This window comes from Bufo bufo, chromosome 4 (genome assembly GCF_905171765.1).
Source record: "Bufo bufo chromosome 4, aBufBuf1.1, whole genome shotgun sequence".
In the NCBI taxonomy this organism is placed as follows: Eukaryota; Metazoa; Chordata; class Amphibia; order Anura; family Bufonidae; genus Bufo; species Bufo bufo.
Window position 1 is genome coordinate 201,522,096 of NC_053392.1, and position 23,244 is coordinate 201,545,339.

Genomic DNA, 23,244 nt, shown 5'->3' on the forward strand with positions numbered 1-23,244 from the left:
CGATCCTCTGCAAAAGAAGTGCTCAACCAACCTCTGTAGCCATTCATGTCCCCTTTAAAAAGTGTCAGGGATGAAAGTAGTAGAGAGACACTGGTTTGCCAAAAATGATTGCTGCAACCCCAGAGTAGAGTAATATAAAGGTGAGTGATGAATGCAATGTCTCATGCTGGCTCTTCACATGGTGATGTTTCCTACAGATGCTCCTGATGACAACGGTGGGTCAGAAATACTGAAATACCTGTTGGAGATCTCTGAAGGGACTTCTGAAGGTATGACATTTGGCAGTGATTTATATATGTGTGTGTGTGTGTGTGTGTGTATATATTTATATTTACACACACACTTTTTTTTATCTAGATTTTTATTTATTTATTTATATTCTTATTGTATATGTATATATACACTCCAACATTGACATTGCAATAGAAAGAAGAAAAAGTCATGGAATTGTGTAAGTCACAGGATCGATAGACATGTTCATGATATGCAAATGCAAAACAAAAAATTAAAACATCTGAATATGAGAGCCACATGCAGAAATACATGCATTTACATGCCTTGGCATGCTATTAGTGAGGTTATTGATGGTTGTTTGAGGAATTTTCTGCCACGCTAAATGCTGATCTGCTGCTGGCAGCTTACATTGCAATTGCCAACCAATGACGTCCCAGATTTGCTCAATGAAAGACAAGACTAGAGGCGCCACAGGCCATGGTAGCACATTTAGACCACGTAGGCTGTTCACAGTAGCTCAAGCAACATGTGGCCTGGAGCTATCCTGTTAAAAAATTGCTCTTGCAACACTTGGGAGAAATGGCCTTACCACTGGTTCCTGGAACAAATGAATCTAACACAAAGCTGTTAGTGTACCTGAAATGAAGACTAGATGGGTCTGAATACCATATATTAAGCCACCCCACACCATAATCCCGGGAGTAGGACCAGTGTGACATTCTCTTGTGATGGTCTCTTCGTGGTGTTGCCCACATGATCTCCAGAACAACCGGTAGTCATTCGCTGTGGCATTGTTTCGATAAGCTTCTGCAGTGTCACAAGATCTATTTCCATTCAGTGTTGCATTCATTTTTCACCAAGGTCTTGTATTGATGATGATAGAGTGTGGCTGCTGCGCTAAGCCTTCTCCAGCACATCCCAAAGATTCTCAATGGGGTTAAGGTCTGGACTCTGTGGTGGCCAATCCATGTGTGAAAATGATGTCTCATGCTCCCTAAACCACTCTTTCACAATTTGAGCCCGATGAATCCTGGCATTGTCATCTTGGAATATGCCTGTTCCATCAGTGAAGAAAAAATCCATTGATGGAATAACCTGGTCATTCAGTATGTTCAGGTAGTCAGCTGACCTCATTCTTGGAGCACATACTGTTGCTGAACCTAGACCTGACCAACTACAGCAACCCCAGATCATAGCACTGCCCCCACAGGCTGGTACAGTAGGCACTAGGCATGATGGGTGCATCACTTCATCTGCCTCTCTTCTTACTCTGATGTGCCCATCACTCTGGAACACGGTAAATCTGGACTCATCAGACCACATGACTTTCTTCCATTGCTCCAGAGTCCAATCTTTATGCTCCCTAGCAAATTGAAACCTTTTTTTCTGGTTTGCCTCACTGATTAGTGGTTTTCTTACGGCTACACAGCTGTTCAGTCCCAATCCCTTGAGTTCTCTTCGCATTGTGCATGTGGAAATGCTCTTACTTTCACTATTAAACATAGCCCTGAGTTCTACTGTTGTTTTTCTTCGATTTGATTTCACCAAACGTTTAAGTGATCGCCGATCATGATCATTCAGGATTTTTTTCTCGCCACATTTCTTCCTTGAATACGATGGGTCCCCACTATCCCTCCAGTTTTTATTAATGCGTTGGACAGGTCTTAACCCAATTTTAGCAGTTTCTGCAATCTCCTTAGATGTTTTCTCTGCTTGATGCATGCCAATGATTTGACCCTTCTCAAACAGACTAACATCTTTTCCACGACCACGAGATGTGTCTTTCGACATGGTTGTTTAAGAAATGAGAATCAACTTATTGCACCAGTTGGAGTTAAATAACCTATAGCCAGCTGAAAGATAATCGCCCATGCAGTAATTATCCAATAGGAGGCTCATAACTATTTGCTTAGTTAAATCCAGGTGGCGACTTTTTTTTGGACAGGCAGTGTAGATAAAACATATAAAATAGTTGTGTTTCAACTGTAAAAACCACAATGCCAATTGTCGCTTTACAAAACCACGGTAAAAACACCTGCAGTAGTGCTGCAAAATAACCACATTTCAGCTGCAATGTGTGAACCCAGACTTAAAGTCCCTGTAATTGCTATACATGTCAATAATGAAAACAGTTTTACTGGTCCAAATATACATTTCCAACCAACATGATTTCTATAAGCTGGTCCTTCTTCACTCTGTTAGTGTAAGGCCTCATGCACACGACCGTTGTTTTATTCCGTGTCCTTTGTTCCGTTTTTCGTGATTTTCTGCGGACCCATTAACTTTCAATGGGTCCGTTGAAAACTCGGCTAATGCACCATTTGTCATCCACATCCGTGATCCGTGGTTCCAGTCCGTCAAAAAAATATAACCTGTCCTATTTTTTTCACGGAAAACGGTTTGCGGACCCATTCAAGTCAATGGGACCGTGAAAAAACGCGGAGGCACACAAGATTGTCATCCGCGTCCGGATACACGGAAACGGATAACGGAACCCCATTTTGCAGAACGGAACACAACAACGGTCATGTGCATAAGGCCTAAGGCTGCATTCACACTGTCTTAGTTTTGGTCCGCATCCAATCCGCTTTTTTTGTGGATCGGATGTCAATCCATTCATCTCAGGGGGCCGCAAAATATGAGAACAGCACACTCCTGTGCTTTCCATATCTGTAAGTCCGTTCTGCAGCCCCGCAAAAAAATAGAACATGTCCTATTCCCTATTCTTGTCTGTTTTGCGGACAAAAATCTTTTTCTTCTCTAGACGAGTGGAAGAAAAGGCGGTATACTCACTGCCAAGATCCGCAATTTGCAGACCATAAAACACTAACGGCCGTGTGCATGAACCCTTATATAAATATGCCTTGACATTTTTTGGAACAGTTATAGCCAAATTGGCTAAACATTGAAGTAACATAGTAACATAGTAGTAACATAGTACATAAGGCCGAAAAAAGACATTTGTCCATCCAGTTCGGCCTGTTATCCTGCAAGTTGATCCAGAGGAAGGCCAAAAACCCTGTGAGGTAGAAGCCAATTTTCTCCACTTTAGGGGAATAAAAAATTCCTTCCCGACTCCAATCAGGCAATCAGAATAACTCCCTGGATCAACGACCCCTCTCTAGTAGCTATAGCCTGTAATATTATTAAGCTCCAGAAATACGTCCAGGCCCCTCTTGAATTCATTTATTGTACTCACCATCACCACCTCCTCAGGCAGAGAGTTCCATAGTCTCACTGCTCTTACCACAAAGAATCCTCTTCTATGTTTGTGTGCAAACCTTCTTTCCTTCAGACGCAGAGAATGTCCCCTCGTCACAGTCCTGGGGATAAATAGATGATGGGATAGATCTCTATACTGACCCCTGATATATTTATACATATTAATTAGATCTCCCCTCAGTCGTCTTTTTTCTAAAGTGAATAACCCTAATTTTGATAATCTTTCAGGGTACTGTAGTTGCCCCATTCCAGTTATTACTTTAGTTGCCCTCCTCTGAACCCTCTCCAGCTCTGCTATGTCTGCCTTGTTTACAGGAGCCCAGAACTGTACACAGTACTCCATGTGTGGTCTGACTAGCGATTTGTAAAGTGGTAGGACTATGTTCCTATCACGGGAATCTATGCCCCTTCTGATGCAACCCATTATCTTGTTGGCCTTGGCAGCAGCTGCCTGACACTGGTTTTTGCTGCTTAGTTTGCTGTTTATTAAAATTCCTAGATCCTTTTCCATGTCAGTGTTACCGAGTGTTTTACCATTTAGTATGTACGGGTGACTTGCATTATTCCTTCCCATGTGCATAACTTTACATTTATCAGTGTTAAACCTCATCTGCCACTTATCTGCCCAAGCCTCCAAGTGGTTACAGTAAACTGTTTTTTGTTTTGTTGTTTTTACAGTACATTATCCTCTGGCATTTTTGCAGTAGTTATGTGCAAATGGTAATAAAAAAATACTTCTCCAGATTGCCTCAAGGTCGCTATTTGTTTGCACCTACCTTTTCTGTAATTGCGCAGCCCTATGAAACATAATGTCATTTAAAAAAAAAATCACTGCTTTCAAAACACCTAGGAATATGCAGATGATAAAATATCTTGGCCTTAAAAGTCAGCCTTTTTCAACATCACCAAGTCGATCAGCAGACAAACAAGTATATTAATTTACATTCATTAATCTGAAATTTCTGGAAAGGACGGGCTAATGTTAGGGAGCATTGCACAAACAAATAAGCCGCGGTAGAGTCAGTGTGGAAGACAGCAGAAGAGTCACTTCTTACCAATTACAAGGTTAAGATTGCTTGTGCACTGCTAATGAATTCCAAGAAAGAGGTCATCGGGACTCAAAGTCTGTTCTCTCTTGAGATTTGACTTCAAGGAAGATAAAATTAAATGTAAACCGAATAGATCCGCACGATGCACAACATCAACCCCTATATTAAATGCCTAGTGAGCTGATGCTGTCATATATCATCTTCTTCATCAACATGACGGGTGTCATCTTAGGCTTTACATCTTATTCGAATACATTTCCACTAATGTCGTATGCATTTAGGAAGTCTTAGTTAGTTTTGAGCGCGAATATTTGAATAGCAAATTTTTTTTGCGAATATCGGCACTTCGCTAATTCGCGAATATTTCGAATATTGCACTATAAATTTGCTATTTCGAATATGTGATTAATATAACTTGAAGTAATCGCATTGCGATTTCAATTCAGACCTGGTTTATTATGGTTGGCTTGATAGAATTAGCGAATATGACGAATGTATTCGTCATATTCCTGAAAATGGAGATAACGAAGTATTCTCCATCTTCGTTTTAGCTCCATATTCATCAACTTCGCTAATTCTAGCAATCAAATAGGAAAATTGACTAGAGACAGCTAAGTTTTTAATTCGCTATGCGATTATATTACTTTGCTTTTTTTTTAATAAATAGAATAATTATAATACTTAATTATTATAATCTATTTATAAAAAAAAAAGCAAAGTAATATAATCGCATAGTGAATTAAACTTAGCTGTCTCTATAGTCAACTTTCCTATTTTATTGCTAGAATTAGCGAAGTTGACGAATATGGAGCTAAAACGAAGATGGAGAATACTTTGTTATCTTCGTTTTGAGGAATATGACGAATACATTCGTAATATTCGTCATCTTCGCTAATTCTAGATATCAAACCAATAGGAAAGTTACCTTAAGTTAAAATCGCAATGCGCGATTATTTAAATCGCATATTAATCGCGATAACTAGAATAATGACGAATATTCGATTTCGACGAAATTTGTGAATATTCGCTTGAATATTCGTCTCGAATATTCACAAATTTCGTCGAAATCGAATATGGCACCTCCCGCTCATCACTAGTCTTAGTAAGTGTTGTTACTAACAGTATTAACCGTAACATTTTATATAGGATGAGATCTGGAATTTATGCCGACTTAATTCTTTACTTGAAAAGTGATTTTGGAAAATGATCACTGTATGTGAAACCACTGTGTCAACCAACTCGCTTGACTTTGGGCTAATCCTAAGGGCATTATCCTTGCAGTCCCTTGGTTTTCACCCCTTAACCCCTATACAGGGACCTGGACTTTGCTGCAGGGATGCCACCAAGAGGTAGCAGTCGCTGTGTGGTTGCCAGCTGACCCATTGGGATCAGAGACACTGGTGTGTAGCACTGAGGGAACAGGCAATCTCATAGTAACAGGCCATGGTCAGAACAGGCAGAGTTCTTGCAAGTCACTGAAACAGATAGGTCAGGGTAGGCACCACAGGGTCAGTACGGTGCTCAGGCATGGGTCAGGTCAGGCGGTAGAGGGTCAGCCTCCGGTAATTAGGCAGAAGTCAGTACACCGGCATACAGACGGATACAGTGCACCTTCGCAGGAACTAACAAGCTAGACCACCTATTTCCCGGGCACCCTTTGATAGGGGAAGGTGTCGTAGGTACCTCCGGTTTGCCATCCATTGGCTGGTGAAGATTAGGCTGAGCGCCCACTGGCCTTTTAAGAGCTAGCGAGAGTGCGAGCGTGGCCTACAATGGAGGGGTGAATATGGGATTCTGGCGGCCAGGTCTGCTGCTGGTGGCAGAGGAGAGCCAGCGGGATCAAACTCCACAGCAGTGAGGTGAGTTATGGAGCACCGACTGGCATGGAGCTTCACCATAACACAGTGTCATATAACAATTAGAATATGAAGTGTTAACCATGAATGGAGACAGATCAGTAGTATTTTGAAAGTGACCAGTTTGCTATTATCATAAATAAACATTTTGAAAGTAGACTACAGTGTAGCCTCATGGCATTGCTTTTGATTATACAGTATTCCGTGTTCTGCATGTTGTTTATTTTACTGTCAATTAAGTCCTATTAAAAAGTGGAATATTTGAAATAATAATTATAATAATGGCCGTGCTTTTTGCAGCAACACAATGGAAAGTGGCATACAGTGGGTCCGCAACAGAATACACCTGTAATGACTTGAAACCAGGCACTTTATACAAACTCCGCGTGTGCTCCATCAGCACAGGAGGACACAGTCAGGTATGTCGAGCTTCTAGTTTAGTATGACATTTAAGTGTGAACGTATAGTAATATCATTCCAAGTCCAAAAAGTGGTATGGAGATGTTTCCCTTGGAGATGATCTTGTGTTTCCCTTCTGAGTGTGCCCCTTCATATTGCTTACACCTCCTCTTGGTATGGAGATTTGTTGCAATGTACAATTTTTCTTTAAAGTTTGGTACAAAAATGGCTTTATTCGGTTTTGGCTATTTTATGGTCGTATCACATTGGACATTGACAAAAAGATATGCAAACTGAATAAAGATGGAATAGACATATAGATTTAGCCACCAAGGATTAGAGGATCTGTTTCATGCTGTCTGAAATATCAGCAGCATGATATCCCAGCAGGCTCCCTCTTTACAAAGTGCTATGGATTACTCTGAAATAATGCAGCATTTCAGAAAAAAAAACATAGGGGACAATTTATCATTGGATTTATGACACTTTTATGGCATAGAAAAGTCACAAATTTTGGCAAGTGCCATATTTGTGCAGTGGTTTGTGACTTTTGCACAATTTTCAAAGTTAGCGCAAGTTATTGGGAGGGGGAATTCTAGTCACAGCATATTTACTGGCGTAAATTATAGCTAAGCTCAACAGATTGGATTTTCTTGCCTCACAGACTGGCAGGAGAAGAGTCTTCTGGGTGGCTTCTCCCTGCCCGGCTCAGCTCATTAAGCGAGCATGAGGACAACACAGGGCGCAGAACCACAACCAGGAGTCAAATTCCGATTTATTTAAAGACGACGCATTTCGGGGTGCATGACCCCTTTATCAAGTCTTGCAGTTACCAGCTGAACCAGAGACACGGCCACTGCTTGTCAGCACGTGGAGTGTTCGCTGTGCACACAGCGCACGCTTGTTCCTGCAAAGGAACACAGGGTCAGAAGAGCCACCAGGAAAGCTTCACTGTGAGTGAACTATTACCACACACAGAGACCAAGTGAGAACCAAGGAGCTCAGCTGTTACCTGGCTTTGAGGAGATCCGGGATCCCTGCAGGTAGCAAAGATCTTCTCAAGAGGACATTGGCTCCTCAGAAACAGTTGAACGGATTCGAAGCCTATTACTCTGTTGGAGTCGGTTACCAGGATAGACTGGATCTTAAGCTCAGACATGGCTGCTCGGAGATCCTGAGTGAGCACAGACGGAAGCTTTCTTGGCGGCTCTTCTGACCCTGTGTTCCTTTGCAGGAACAAGCGCGCGCTGTGTGCACAACGAACGCTCCACATGATGACAAGCAGTGGCCGTGTCTCTGGTTCAGCTGGTAACTGCAAAACTTGATAAAGGGGTCATGTACCCCGAAATGCGTCGTCTTTGAATAAATCGAAATTCATTTGACTCCAGGTTGTAGTCCTGCTCCCTGTGTTGTCCTCATGCTCGCTTGATTCCTATGGTTCAGTGGCTTCCCTAGTACTATTATTCCCCTGACCGGCGGCCTGGCTCCCGCCCAAGGTTATTGGACAAATTGGGCTACACCGACCAGTAACTCTCTTTATTTGGCCTTCATTGTGGTTGCGCCCAATTTGGTGCAACACAAATAGGTGAGCAATCCATCTCCCCTATGTGAGGGCATTGTTAATTGACGTACTCACCCTATGAGCGCCTTTCTCTCCCTTTTTGCCATTATTTGCTGCTCAGCTCATTGACAAGTTTCTCCCTGTATGCTCTGACTGTGTCTGGCTCGATATTAGAACTGTTTTCTGAAACAACTGTTTCGCTGTTTCATGCAGCAAGTGATTTAGTAGTGTAGCCTTCGTATACATGAGTTGTTAAGTACATTGCTGTATGTGGTGTAGCCATGATACAGACAAAGGGGGTCATTTATTAATAACCCCATGCGCTGGCGGTGGATCCACCAAAGTTATGAAGAGGCCCCGGCCTCTACATAACTTAGGCACATCCGTCGCTGATCTAAATCTATGGCAGCTTCCTTGTGTAGAAAATGATAAATGAGACAGGCCTACTGGCCCGTCCCCTTCGCTGCACACGCTATGCCCCGTTTTTGAAACCTCGCGTGAGCAAAGAAAAGTTTTCGCCAGAATCTGCACCAGAGTTATGCTGAAATAGGCGAATTTCTGTTAGTAAATGACCCCCCAAATGCTTACAAATGATCACTAAGCTAACAAACAGTACCTTGTATTCTCTACGTTTGCTAGGTTTACATTTTTTTAAGTTAATTAAACTTTATTTTTTTTGTTTGTTTTTTGCTTACCTAGTGTTCTGAAAGTCATCCTATTCACACATTATGTGTAGCACCAGGTCCTTGTCAAGCACCCAGAGTGGTAGGCAAACCAAAGCACAAAGAAGTTCACCTGCAATGGGGTAGGTATCTGTTAAAAAAAAGTAGTATGGGTTCTTAACTGCAGTTATTTAGGAGAATACATAAAAGAAATTCATCGTTCCCCTCTCTATATTTTGAGTTGAGATTTTCAGCTGTACCTTCTGGCACTATTTTAGTTAACCTCTTTGTCTACCAGAAGCGACATGAAATGTCTTACATTTTTCGTTTGTGTCCCTTGTGTCTTCTCGTGCATACAGGATTTCTTCAATTTATGCTCTTTAATATGATTAGCAAAATTACAGAGAGACAGAGAGATATAATAATCAAGGAAATAAAGTGGTCAGTTGTACACTTCAGTTGACACTCACCATTATTTTTTTTATGAATCCAGCAGCATCTATGCTTTTGAGAATGTCCCTAATATGGTGACTAATGGAGTCTGTAGTCAGCCCCCGTAGGCAGAAAAAGACAACCATCAGTTACTCATATACAGTGTTATATACAAAACATTCTGGTTGTCTAAGGCTGGGTTCACGTTACCGTTTGGTTTTCCATTCCTCTGATCCATCAGAGAAAGAAAATGGATCCTTTATTTTGAGCATACTTTGTGCTCATTTTGCATCCTTTTTTGTCAGTTCCGTCGGAGATCCATTATTTTAGACGGGATGAAAAAAGTCCTGCATGCGGATCTCTGACAGAAGCTGATGCAAAATGAGCACGAGAGATGCTCAAAATATAGGATCCGTTTTCTTTTTTCTTTTTCTGTTCTTCTGATGGATTAGAAGAACAGTAAACAAAACAATGATGTGAACCCGGCCTAAAGATGATTTTTTTTTTTTAAATGTCACTGCAGTTTTGGGTTCCATAATTTTTTATTTTTTTTTGCCTAAATCAAAAGTGGATCCAGCAAGAAAGAGAAGCATAAGTCTTTCTTTTCTATTTACCATAATTCAAATCCACTTCTGGCATTGGCTCAAGAGGATGCATGAACCTGCACTCAAAAAATACAACCTGCACAAAACCGCACTGAACCGTTTTAATTATTTTACTTTAAATACTTTTAAATGTGCTTATCGCTGCACTGCATTTGCCGCATCTCTTTACGTGGAAAGCATTTTGTTTTGTCTTTCTTATTTTTCTTATTATTGTTTTCTATTGTGATGCATTGACTAGCCTGATTAGGATTATTACAGTTACATTAACCCCATATTGACTTTCTCCTTAGATTCCCCGGGGTGCCAGGTATCAGAGTACAGCCTAGAGCTCGGTGTACCTGGGGGACATACCACTGAGGTCTATCATGGTTGTGATTTAGAGTGTACAATCAGCGATCTGCTTCCTGGAAGTACTTATCAATTCAGAGTACGAGCGCAGAATGATGGAGGAGTAAGTGATTGTATTCACCGCTTAATAAAAATTCATGTGTTTACTGCTTTCCTCTTTCGACATGACTGATAACGTGTGTTCTTTTTGAAATAAAAAAAATATATATATATATATATGCTCTTTCTAATCTTGGAGAGCTTTTTAAATATCTCAAATTGTGAGAACTAGCTCAGGCCACAATGGCTAATATTTAGTACAGTACCAGAGACTATTTGATGCTGGGAATACTTGTTGGAGCAATGATTTACTTTTGGCAAAACATGTCTTACATCTTGCTGCTATCTCACTCACTTAATTGATATATTAATAGAATGGTCAGTTTTTCGAGAATTTGGGTAAAAGAAAGGACATCCAATAAGTGGCGCTCTACCTTTTTAAGATGGCTATTGTGTGGTGACTACACAGCAATCTCAACAACAGACACATACTTGTTGGGACTTTAATTACTAGAGGGAACTTTTGGCTTTTAGAACAGGGGCCTGGGTTTAAATCTGACCAGAGGCATCACCTGCATGCAGTACTGGACTTCTATCTGCAGACTGTATAGGCACAAAATGCAAAGAACTTGAAGGAATTGTTCAAGATAATTAATGATCCTTACAATGTATTGAAATATAAAAAGCAAATGATAAACCCCTTTCTCCAGTGCTGTTCTCTGTGAGCTGGTCTGGTACTCCCACCACTGTTTAAGCAGCAGCTGTGACGTGCCTGAATACAACACATGACCACTGCAGCCAATCACTGCCCAGTGGTCTACAGTTGAGGACAGTGATTGGCTGCAGCATTGAGGGGCGGTAGTTGGTGACATGTACGGTGACCTACCTGGACTTCGACATTAAGGTGATTGTAAGTGATGATCAAATTAGTTGAAAAATGCTATTAAAGCATGTAAAATCACTTTAAAGGGTTTGTCCCACTTTAGCAAATGGTGTACGTGCTTGCACACTATAGGAAAGAGCGCTGACCTCTCTGGTCACCGCTGATGGATAACAGGGTGGTCGTAACCATGTAAACAAACAGTGTATAAAGTGATGGAAAAATATATCAAGCCCTCAAAGAAAGCGATATGGACAATCACAGCACATTAGTAAGCGCCTTGTCTACACGATAAATGCCATTTGCTGAAGTGAGAAAACCCCTTTAAGATACAGACATTGGATTTGGTATGCAAGGAAATAAATGGGCAAAGATTTTATATAAATATTGGTGTAGCATTTTTATATACTATAGTAATATACTTATAGTATATACCTATTTATTTTTTATATATACGGTGTATGTGTATATATATATATATATATTACTAATATGCTTACTAGATTCTTAATTCCTTCACTTTTAATTGTTGCTAATTGATTCCCTTAAAAGCAGTTGTCCAACAAAATATTCTACATTTTTTTAAACCAGCACCTGGATCAGAATACTTTTGTAATAGCATGTAATTAAAAATTTTGTATAGGCTCAGAGTTATTCAATATAATGTATCCGTATAGTGCTACCTGCTTTTTGTCCTTTTTTTTATTTCTTCATCCACATACTCAGTTCCATCCTTCAACTGACACCAGCCTGATCTACTGTTAGCTATAGTGGAAAGGAAACACTGCTGATTGTATATACAATTTTTGACATGTAGCCTTTAATTCAGCAAATACATATTTTTATTACATTAAAATAACAGCATTGTATTAAACGTTAAATGGTCTGAAAATTGATTAAATATATAGTAAAAGAATAAGCTGAACATCAGTAATAAAGTCAAACCTTCTGCTTTGATTTTGAATTTGTATTTTCCATTGAGGAATGCTATAAAATCTCACTTTGTGGAATCTCGACCAGACAAATTAAATCAGGGAATTACCAACATAGACTTATTTGTATTTCAGTACGGTCCTTACTCAGACGCCACAGAGATCACTACTGCAGCAGGACCACCCGCACAGTGCAGACCTCCAGTCCTGACATTCCTGTCTGACACATGTGTACTTATAAGCTGGGAGGTAAGATGAGTGTGTGCACTGGCAGTGAGAATGGGAGAACTTGTGACGTCAGGTGGACAACCTAAGTTTACTTTCTGTCTTGCGAAGCAACTCACTTGGTCATACACATTCTAAGAAATCTTTCATTTAATCAAATGTGCAAAGTTTATATTTTATTTCTGCTGTGTAATTCTCAGTCATCGCCTTAACCTGTTGAGCACAGCTCCTTGACCCGTACAAAAGAATTTCACTTGAACAAATGTTAACTTGGCACCTAAAAGAAATATATCTATATATTGAGCCGTTCTGTCACAAAGGGTTAACAGTTTTTCTCGCTGTCTGAATGGTACTTTCACTTTGTGCTGTCATCTAATAACCCTTATTTCTAAAAGGTCATAAACAAGGTCATAAGAACTGAGCTATAAGTGTTTATAAGGTCAGAGATAAGGAGTCCGTCAGATGCCTGACAGAGCAGAGAGAAAATACAGATCCTGCTAGTAGATAAACTGAAAGCTGTGCAGGGAAAACGGCTCATCATTTTTAATAAAGACCAATTGAAAAAATTATTTTTAGCTCAAAATAAGTACATTGCAATAATACAAAAAAATGCCATCAAAGGTGTACATAGCCTTTAATGCATTAGATATACCTGTTGCTGCAAAGTTTACATTGACAAGAAAACACATTGGGGGAGATTTATCAAACTGGTGTAAAGTAGAACTGGCTTAGTAGCCCATAGAAAACAATCAGATTCCACGTTTCAGTTTTCATAGCTCCTTTGGAAAATGAAAGGTGGACTCTGATTGGTTGCTATGGGCAACTAAGCCAGTTCTACTTAAAGGGAACCTGTCACCGGAATTTTGTGTAGAGCTGAGGACATAGGCTGCTAGATGGCCGCTAGCACATCCGCAAAACCCAGTCCCCATAGCTCTGTGTGCTTTTATTGTGTAAAAAAACCGATTTGATACGTATGCAAATTAACCTGAGATGAGTCCTGTACTTGAGATGAGTCAGGGACAGGACACATCTCAGGTTAATTTGCATATGGTTCAAATCAGGTTTTTTTACACAATAAAAGCACACAGAGCTGTGGGGACTGGGTATTGCGGATGTGATAGCGGCCATCTAGCAGCCCATGTCTTCAGCTCTATACATCAAATCCAGGTGACATGTTCCCTATAACACAAGTTAGATAAATCTCTCCCATTGAACGTAAACTTAATGTTTTTATTTAATGTTTTAAGTTTCAAGTTAACATTTGCTACATCTATATGTTTACAGCAACTATTGTAAACTTAAAGTGGATTGCCAAGTAAAGGCTGAGAATGGAGTGTAGTAACCATTACTTTGTGTAAATGATATAGCTCTGTTATCCAGTCCTTATATGACTTGTATAATCTAGCTCTTGTCACGTGGTGGTCAGAAAGGAAAATCCCTTATAGGAAATAGCACGGACGTTTATTACATTTTTCCAATTTCTATTCTAATGGAAATAATTCTTGACCATTGTCCCCATAATTATGCTGGGTCTGTATAACTAGTTGGAGGGAAATCAACACATCGAAAACCAAGGTGATGCATCTCATACATTGTTGAAATGTATGTTAGTGGGGTTCTGAGACCCCCACCAAGTGGTAGAAAAAGGTGGGCATTGTGCCCATTCTTTTATCAAGCTGTAAAATTCAGGGAAATGTGTGCAGTACATATATGTATGGAAAAATATCTATAAAGGGCTTCTGTCACCAGAATGATTGTAGTGAAGCAGGCTGTTGTGCAACATGTGTGCAGGTCAGCAGAAACTAGCAGTCTTGGTCCCATCCCCATCTGTGGCTTTATTTCTGAGAGGAGAGGCAGCCCCCGTATTTGCAATGGTGAAAAAGTCATATCATTAGGAGAATATTTGAAGTCCGTTTTGCTTCAGTCTGTGTTGGAGTACTTTGTGCCACATTTATCAAATGTTGCATGTTGTCTGTCTAGAGAAGCTACTCCAATTTTCCTACTCCACCCTGCTCCTGGAGTGAGATTGCGACTTATTTGTGACTTTTAAAAAAAGTCTCAATGATAAATCTGGAGTGAAACCTATTAACATAGCTCACCACGCCCTCTTTTTCATCCATATTACAAAACTGAAGTGAGTGGTGTACACATGCAAAAAGTCGAAAATTTTTGCACAATCGCATAAATTATGCGCAAGCGAGTGCAAAATAGTAGCAAAAGCCCTATTTTGCAACTTTTTGATGCAAGAATTTTGGAGTGAAGGTATGATAAATCAGGGCCATTGTCTTTAGATCCATTAGTAGCATTCAAAGTACATGCAACGTTTCATCCTGCTTGGATTTCCACTAATGGATTTTAAGACCGCAACTTTTTCACTATTCTAAATACGGGTGCTGCCTCTCCTTTCTGGTTTTTGGATTTACATGTAGGGTTTTTGTGGACATAGCTCCTGGGGAGTGCACCCATTCTGCCCTTTTTGGACTCATTAAGAGGTGCTATATTTCTCTTTGTTTATTTCTGAGAAAACTGAAATTTTTATATATGCAAATAAGCCTATTGGGAGCAATGGGGACATTACTTCTATGGGCTCAGTTCTCTCTGCTGCTGCCAGGCTGACTTTCCAGACTGGCACACGATGGGCACTACATAATAAGGTACTGAAATGGCATATCTATGGAAAAATTGGTCAATTTATAATTTGCGCTGTTTTGCAAAACACGTGGGGTCAAAATGCTCGCTACACCCCTTGAAAAATTCCCTGGGAGTGTGGTTTTTAAAGGAGTCACTTTTTGGGGGTTTGCATATAGCGCTCATTCCATTCTGAGCCATACAGTGTGCCCATACAGCTAATGAGCTAATGAGCAATATGGGGTGTTGTGGGGTTCCATTCTGAGTTCTGTGGCGTGCCCATACAGCAGTTTACTGCCACATATGGGGTGTTGCAGTATTCAGAAGAAAATGGGTAACAAAGTAAGGGCTCGTGCACACGACCGTATGCCCTCCGATACATACGGTCTCTGAGCGGGCTATATGTCCTGGGGTGGGGCATACATTGTGCGCACGGGAGTGCACAGCATCATAGGTTACTATGATACTGTGCGCATCGGGCCGCCTGCGGGATCATATGAGTGCAGGACAGTAGTCCCGCAGGCGGCCCGATGCGCACAGTATCATAGTAACCTATGATGCTGTGCGCTCCCGTGCACACGATGTATGCCGGTCCGTGACATATGCCCTGAGGGGTGCATGAGCCCTAAGGGGTGATTTTCTCCAGTTACCCCATGTGGAACTGAAAAATGTAGGTCTATAAAATTTTTCATTTTTGCAGACAAGTGTTTTAAAATTTTATGAAACGCCTGTTGGGTCAAAGTGCTCACTACACCCCTTGAAAAAAAAAAATTGGGTGTAGTTTCCAAAATAGGGTCACTGTTTTGGGGAGTTTCCACAGTATGGGTACCTCAAATTCATTTCAAGTGCGACATGGCTCCAAAAAACAGTCAAACAGAATCTGCCCTCCAAAAACCATATAGCGCTCTTTCCCTTCTGAGCCCTGCTTTTTGCCTATACAGTATTTTAGGACCACATTTGGGCTGTTTCTGTAAACTGTAGAATCAGGGTAATAAATATTGCGGTTTGTGATGCTGTTAACCCGTGTTCTTTTACAGGAAAATTGGATTAAAATGGAAATTTTTTAAATTTCACCTCCATTTTGCTTTAATTCCTATGGAACACCTAAAGGGTTAACAACGTTTCTTAAATCAGTTTTGAATAGTTAGAGGGGTGTAGTTTCTAAAATGGGATCATTTATATGTAGTTTCTATTAGATAAACTGCTCAAAGTGACTTCAGAACTAAACGGCCCTTAACCCCTTCACCCCCAGCGCTGTAATAGTACGGCGCTGGCAGGGTCTTTAAAGATGGCGCCCGCTCCTGAGGGCTGCGGGCCCCATAGCTGCGGGTGGCCGCCTTCTTCTTATAGCAGACACCCGCGGATCATGTCCGCAACTGGCAGTAATGCTGATCGCGGACGTTTAACCCCTCAGATGCCGTGGTCAATCCTGACCACGGCATCTGAGCGAACTGAAAACCGAAAGCGCGTGCTTTTGGTGGTGCTCCGGCTCCCCCGTGTGGCAATCGGAGTAGCCGAAGTGTGTTTGCAGTAGCCCCTGTCTTTGTGAATGACAGGAGGCTGCTGCATAGTATTTCCTATGGAGCCCTTGCCTGTTATAGGGCTCCATAGGAAACTGATAATGATCATAGATTCCAATACTAGTGCATTGGAGTCTATAATAATAGCAATCAGAGATTGATTTTTATAGTTCCCTATGGGAACTATAAAAAAGTGTAAATCCCCCCAAAAAATTTTTTTAAATAAAAAACATAAAAATTCAAATCACCCCCCTTTTCCCAAAATAAAAATAAAAGAACTAAAAAAATGTAAAACATGCACATCATGGGTGTTGCAATGTGTGAAAACGCCCGTAGTATAAAAATATATTCCCCATACGGCAAACAGCAAAACGGAAAAAAGCGTCCAAATGGCCGATCAAAAAGTCATACAGTGCGCTCAACGAAGCCGCTGCCAGGAGTCCGCACGGGCGCATCAGGCTGAGCCTAGTGCACACGCGCGGGATCTGGCAGAGGGACGGGAGGATTGCAGAGGCGGCACTGTAGACAGGGAGGGCGGCGATTAAGACAGGGAAGGTGGCGCTGGGCACCAGATGGCGATGGGTGCGGTTGGGCACCCTGGATTAACGGACGTCCCCTTGGGCACCTTAGGTAGGTGATTGACAGGTTATAAAAACCTGTTTTTGGGCTAATAGAGCCACAAGCAGGTTTAATAAGGCCAGCTTAGGATTCATGTTATTAGTACGGACATGGGCATATGTTTAGGTTATAGGGGTAAAATCTCATGACAGAATCCCTTTAAGGTAAAAAGTAGCTTGCTCCTGAAGTGGTTAATCATGGTATAAGCCTTTTAAAATACTTTTACTGCATGCCAAATATATTTTTAAATATTTATGTGTTTGTATATTATTAGCAAGTGTGTGTGATTGTTCTGTAAATCCAAATGCTATAAAATTTGTAAAAATGCGTGGATTGGCTGAATCCTGCTTTCTTCTGATAAACTGTCTGTAAAGTATTTCACAAGATAATGGCAGGTAATTATATTCCAGCCTTTGCTGTAATCTCTTCTGAGAACTATCTTCCCACATGTTCTGTTCACCTGTGTAGTGTTCTCACATAATTGTTCTTATACTCTATGGAAAAAGCTGTTGAAATACTGTCAGAGGAAGTTCCCTGAAGTCACAAATCCATGTAGTGCCTCTACATTGATGGTTTGAACAACTGGTGAAAAATATCTTCATTACTCATGTATTACTTGTTTGGATATTGGTAATTAATCTTCTAGTTGTATTATGTAAGACTAGGTTGACATAACAGTATTCTGGTAGTCTGTTCCGGCAGAGAAGCAAGCTACCCAAATTACCATAGTCAGACACTGCTGCATGCAACGTTTTTTTATTGACAGAAAGCCAGCATCGTTGCTAGACACCCAACGGATCCCATTATAGTTAATGGGAATCTGGCAGGCCTCTAGCGGGACAGAGTACTGTAATGGTGAAATGCTGTACGTAGCCTAATATATTGGGTGAAATAAGTAGAATAACTGACCCAGCATTTTACCAGATTGTGGGTTGTATCCACATAGGCCAGTAGCGTGTCGATAGAATTTTACCGAGAAATTGTTTCAGTGCAGTTGTAAATCAGAGTTTTTTTACTGCTCAGTTCCCTGTTTTGTCTGTAAGGAGATGCACACAAAAAAAAACATTCTAAAATGATGGCAAGTCATTGTAAAACTTACGTGGTCATGCCCCATAGTTTTGGACAATGTTGTACACCCTCAGGCCATGTACTGTAAATACAACCTAAGGGGTTTTATAGTCCGCATAGTAAAAGTCTTTGGTTGAAGTCATCTTTTAAACTATGGGTCTCCTATATATTCTACTGCTGAAGAGAGAACCCATTGTTCTTAACACCGGTGGGAATATCTGATCACAGACCCCATACAATTCTGTAATCAGGAAAAAAAAAACGTTTTATTGAAGCCAATGTTGAAAAAGAAGCATACACATAGCTTTGGCTAAGGAAATGTTACATTTGCTTATATTTGTCCTTAGGTCAGATCTGAATAGTAGCTCCAAATATAACAAGTCAGCGTTCTAGCAAGCATACGGTATGTTTTGTTATAACTTACAAGCCACCAGCATCTCCAGATTTAGAAGTATACAGCTAAGGCTACTTTCACACTTGCGTTCGTGGTTCCGCTTGTGAGTTCCGTTTGAAGGCTCTCACAAGCGGCCCCGAACGGATCCGTACAGCCCCAATGCATTCTGAGTGGATAAGTATCCGCTCAGAATGCATCAGTTTGGCTCCGTTCCGCCTCCATTCCGCTCAGGAGGCGGACACCCGAACGCAGCTTGTAGCGTTTTGGTGTCCGCCTGGCCTGTACGGAGCCAAACGGATCCATTTGGGGACGGATCCATTTGACGTTGACATAATATGGTGCAATTGTAAAGTCAGGAGTCCCTATTAATATACCATCGGATCAGAGTTTTCTCCAATCCGATTGTATATTTTAACTTGAAGCATCCCCATCACCATGGGAACGCCTCTATGTTAGAATATACCATCGGATTTGAGTTAGATCGTGAAAACTCAGATCCGACAGTATATTCTAACACAGAGGCGTTCCCATAGTGATGGGGATGCTTCAAGTTAGAATATACTAAGAACTGTGGACATAACGGCCCCCTGCTGCTTGGCAACACCTGATCTCTTACAGGGGACTGTGATCCGCACAATTAACCCCTCAGGTGCCGCACCTGAGGGGTTAATTGTGCATATCATAGCCCCCTGTAAGAGATCAGGTGCCAGACTCCCCTCCCTCCCCAGTTTTAAATTCATTGGTGGCCAGTGCGGCCTCCCTCCCTCCCCAGTATTATATTCATTGGTGGCCAGTGCGGCTCCCCTCCCTCCCCAGTATTATATTCATTGGTGGCCAGTGCCGCCCCCCTCCCTCCCTCGCTCCCCAGTATTATATTCATTGGTGGCAAGTGCGGCCCCCCTCCCTCCCCAGTATTATATTATATTGGTGGCCAGGGGTTAATTGTGGGGATCACAGCCCCCTGTAAGAGATCGGGTGCTGCCAGGCAGCAGGGGGCCGTTATGTACACAGTTCTTTTAGTATATTCTAACTTGAAGCATCCCCATCACCATGGGAACGCCTCTGTGTTAGAATATACTGTCGGATCTGAGTTTTCACGATGTGAAAAATCAGATCTGAAAAAACTGTTATGCAGACGGATCCGTTCTGAACAGATGCAAGCGTTTGCATTATAGGTGCGCATCTGTCTGTGCAGATACCAGACGGATCCGCACCGAACGCAAGTGTGAAAGTAGCCTAACTGTTAAACAGAGTTGAGTCATCTCATCGAGAAGACTGGGAATGTACACAGCATGTACAAGACTGGGAATGTACACAGACTTCTCACTGTCAGGATCCAATTAGGACATCAAAGGCTAAAGTTAATTATATTTGTGCTTTTGACCTATTATATCCTTGTGTTCCAGCACAGATCATGACAGTTCAGGGAAGAATTTTTAAAACTGTATTTCTGTATCTTTATCCTGACTCTTTCCCAGTGATAGATGTTGGTAAAAAGATCGGATCGAACATGTTGGATTTCAATAAACCTGATATTTTGTACGTAGGCCAGAGGTGTCTGGAAATGGCTAATTCCCATTCAGAATACCTGCACACTCGGCCAACCGCTATCTAAGCTTTACAGAAAGTATTCAAAGTAATGATATGCCAGTCACTACAGTACAATTATTATTATACTCACTTATATAGCACTACTATATACCTACAGTATGCGGCAAATGCTGCACTAAAATAGAACTATATCCACACATAAAAACAGCTCTCACATCAAAATACTGTAGGTATTCCTCTGCAGTTTGCAAACATTAGCATCAAGCTGTCTCCAATGGGGCTCACAATCTAATTTCCCTATCAGTATGTCTTTGGAGTATGGCAGGAAACCCACACAAACACATGGAGAATAAAACTCCATGTAGATGTTGTCCTTGGTTGGATTCAAACTCAGGACCCCAGTGCTGCCAGGCCTCAAAGCACCAGTGCTACCCACTGAGCCACCGTGCTACCCAATGCAATTACACTAGAAAAAATGTATCGCATTTATAATCATAATATTTTTTATATTATTTATATTTATAATAATTATTTTTTTATTAAGCCATGTTCTGATCAGCTCCTTTGATAAAGATTTGATTTAGTGAGCTGAAACATTGCACCATGGATCAATAAAAAATTACAGCTATGTATTCTAACCTGCACATGGCTGTTTCTGGCTTATTAACCTTCATCAGTTCAAGATATGGAAACCATATCTCCATGGAGATTCTCTTCATATGAAGGTGCAGGTTGTGTGGTTTTGCCCTTAATAAGGATGCATTTCCTTGTGTGGATATTTGCGCTTCCACATACCTGCTGTTTTTAGAAATGCTTTTGATTTGAGAGTGAGAGCTGTTTTTTTTTTGTGTGGATATAGTTCTATTTTAGTGCAGCATTTGCCGCATACTGTACTGTAGGTTGCAGTAACTGTTATTATGAAAGGTTATTCGTTAGAGAAGCCTGACTCACATGTTCCTGTCAGTGGCATTTCAAGAACCATTGTTCTTTTCATTGAGTAACATGCATGCAATTTGACATTTCCCTTTAATAAACTGCTAGATTTCATGGTGACCGATTTCTTTCCACGAAAAAGTATAATTTTGAATATAATTAATGTTAATTTATGAAATATTGTCCAACAAATCCTAAAGTAGCCGGCTCAAAAGTCAGCGTCTTTTCCCTGATACAGAAAGTGGAATGTAAATGCTTTCTTCAGAGGAACACATTACGGTGCTTGTCACTTGCAGTGCCAGTGTCTAATTGCTTGCCATTATTTAGTTATTGCGCTTTCAGTTTATATAGTGTCAGGCACAACAAATGGTGATTGGCTGCTTGTAGCATAATAGTCATTTTGTGCCAGCTCATCTGTTATCAGGGTTTCATTCAGTTTAACTGATTAGTGTTCAGGGTTATTTAGATTTTTTTTTTTCCTTTCTCCCAACAGAGTCCTGAGAGCAATGGAGCAGACATCTCGGGTTACAGACTACAGTGGGGTAAAGAAGAGGACACTCTAGAATTAGTTTACAGTGGCTCTGATACTACTTTCCAGGTGTCTGATTTGTCACCAGCAACACAGTACTGCTGCCAGCTTCAGGTATGTGTGACAAAGAGTTCTGAAATACACTGCAAACAAACAAAAAACTGCTTGGGGTGAAACAAGACAATATTTATACTTCTGCTGGCAAAATTCTGACGATGACCATGCCACCCAAGCTAATAACTATGGTTTGAGTCCATCGTTGACCTTTACACACAGTTGAAAAATGTTATAATGTGCAATAGACTAATTTTCCAAATTTTTTTGCTCTCCTGCTTTTTTTCCTCTTCCAACTGTCAGGAGTTTTCCTAGGGAATAGAAACATAGAAACCTAGAATGTGTCGGCAGATAAGAACCATTTGGCCCATCCAGTCTGCCCAATATACTAAATACTATGGATAGCCCCTGGCCCTATCTTATATGAAGGATAGCCTTATGCCTATCCCATGCATGCTTAAACTCCTTCACTGTATTTGCAGCTACCACTTCTGCAGGAAGGCTATTCCATGCATCCACTACTCTCTCAGTAAAGTAATACTTCCTGATATTACTTTTAAACCTTTGCCCCTCTAATTTAAAACTATGTCCTCTTGTAGTAGTTTTTCTTCTTTTAAATATTCTCTCCTCTTTTACCTTGTTGATTCCCTTTATGTATTTAAAAGTTTCTATCATATCCCCTCTGTCTCGTCTTTCTTCCAAGCTATACATGTTAAGGTCCTTTAATATTTCCTGGTAAGTTTTATCCTGCAATCCATGTACCAGTTTAGTAGCTCTTCTCTGAACTGTCTCCCAAGTATCAATATCCTTCTGGAGATATGGTCTCCAGTACTGCGCACAATACTCCAAATGAGGTCTCACTAGTGCTCTGTAGAGCGGCATGAGCACCTCCCTCTTTCTACTAGTAATGCCTCTCCCTATACACCCAAGCATTCTGCTAGCATTTCCTGCTGCTCTATGACATTGTCTGCCTACCTTTAAAGGGAATCTGTCACCAGGTTTGGGGCTATAGAGATATGGACATGCACGGCTAGATCGCCGCTAGCATGTCCACAATATATGTGTCCTATAGGGCTGTGTGGTTTTAATTTCTTTAAAAAAGGATTTTATAGATATTTAAATGAGTGTTGAATGTGTCCAAGGGGCTGCACTAACCTTCCTTGTGCCCAGCCACGCCCGCCTGTGAAGGAGCCCAGCACCGCCTATGTCTCCTCCTTTCATCAACGATAGATAGCCGTAATCCCGCGATGCGCGAGCTCGCGTATGCGCAGTGCCGGTATAGTGTTCTTTCCCTGTGCTGGCATCAGCTTCAGGGAAAGAACTGCACATGCGCGAGCTCGCGCATCGCGAGATTACGGCTATCTATCGTTGATGAAAGGAGGAGACATAGGCGGTGCTGGGCTCCTTCACAGCCGTGCATGTCCGTATCTCTATAGCCCCAAACCTGGTGACAGAATCCGTTTAAGTCTTCTGAAATAATGACCCCTTAAATCCCTTTCCTCAGA

General features: G+C 41.1%; 1 protein-coding gene across 2 annotated transcripts in view; it reads left to right on the plus strand.

Annotated features, from left to right (window-relative positions):
* Positions 1–23,244, plus strand: part of FNDC3B (fibronectin type III domain containing 3B) — a 420,792-nt gene that overhangs the window by 294,753 nt on the left and 102,795 nt on the right. For both annotated transcript variants that reach the window (XM_040428242.1, XM_040428241.1), the window contains exons 16-21: positions 198–269; positions 6,662–6,780; positions 9,021–9,126; positions 10,311–10,471; positions 12,355–12,468; positions 21,650–21,799. In XM_040428242.1, coding sequence (XP_040284176.1) covers positions 198–269; positions 6,662–6,780; positions 9,021–9,126; positions 10,311–10,471; positions 12,355–12,468; positions 21,650–21,799 — 722 coding nt within the window. The remainder of the gene's footprint in view (positions 1–197; positions 270–6,661; positions 6,781–9,020; positions 9,127–10,310; positions 10,472–12,354; positions 12,469–21,649; positions 21,800–23,244) is intronic.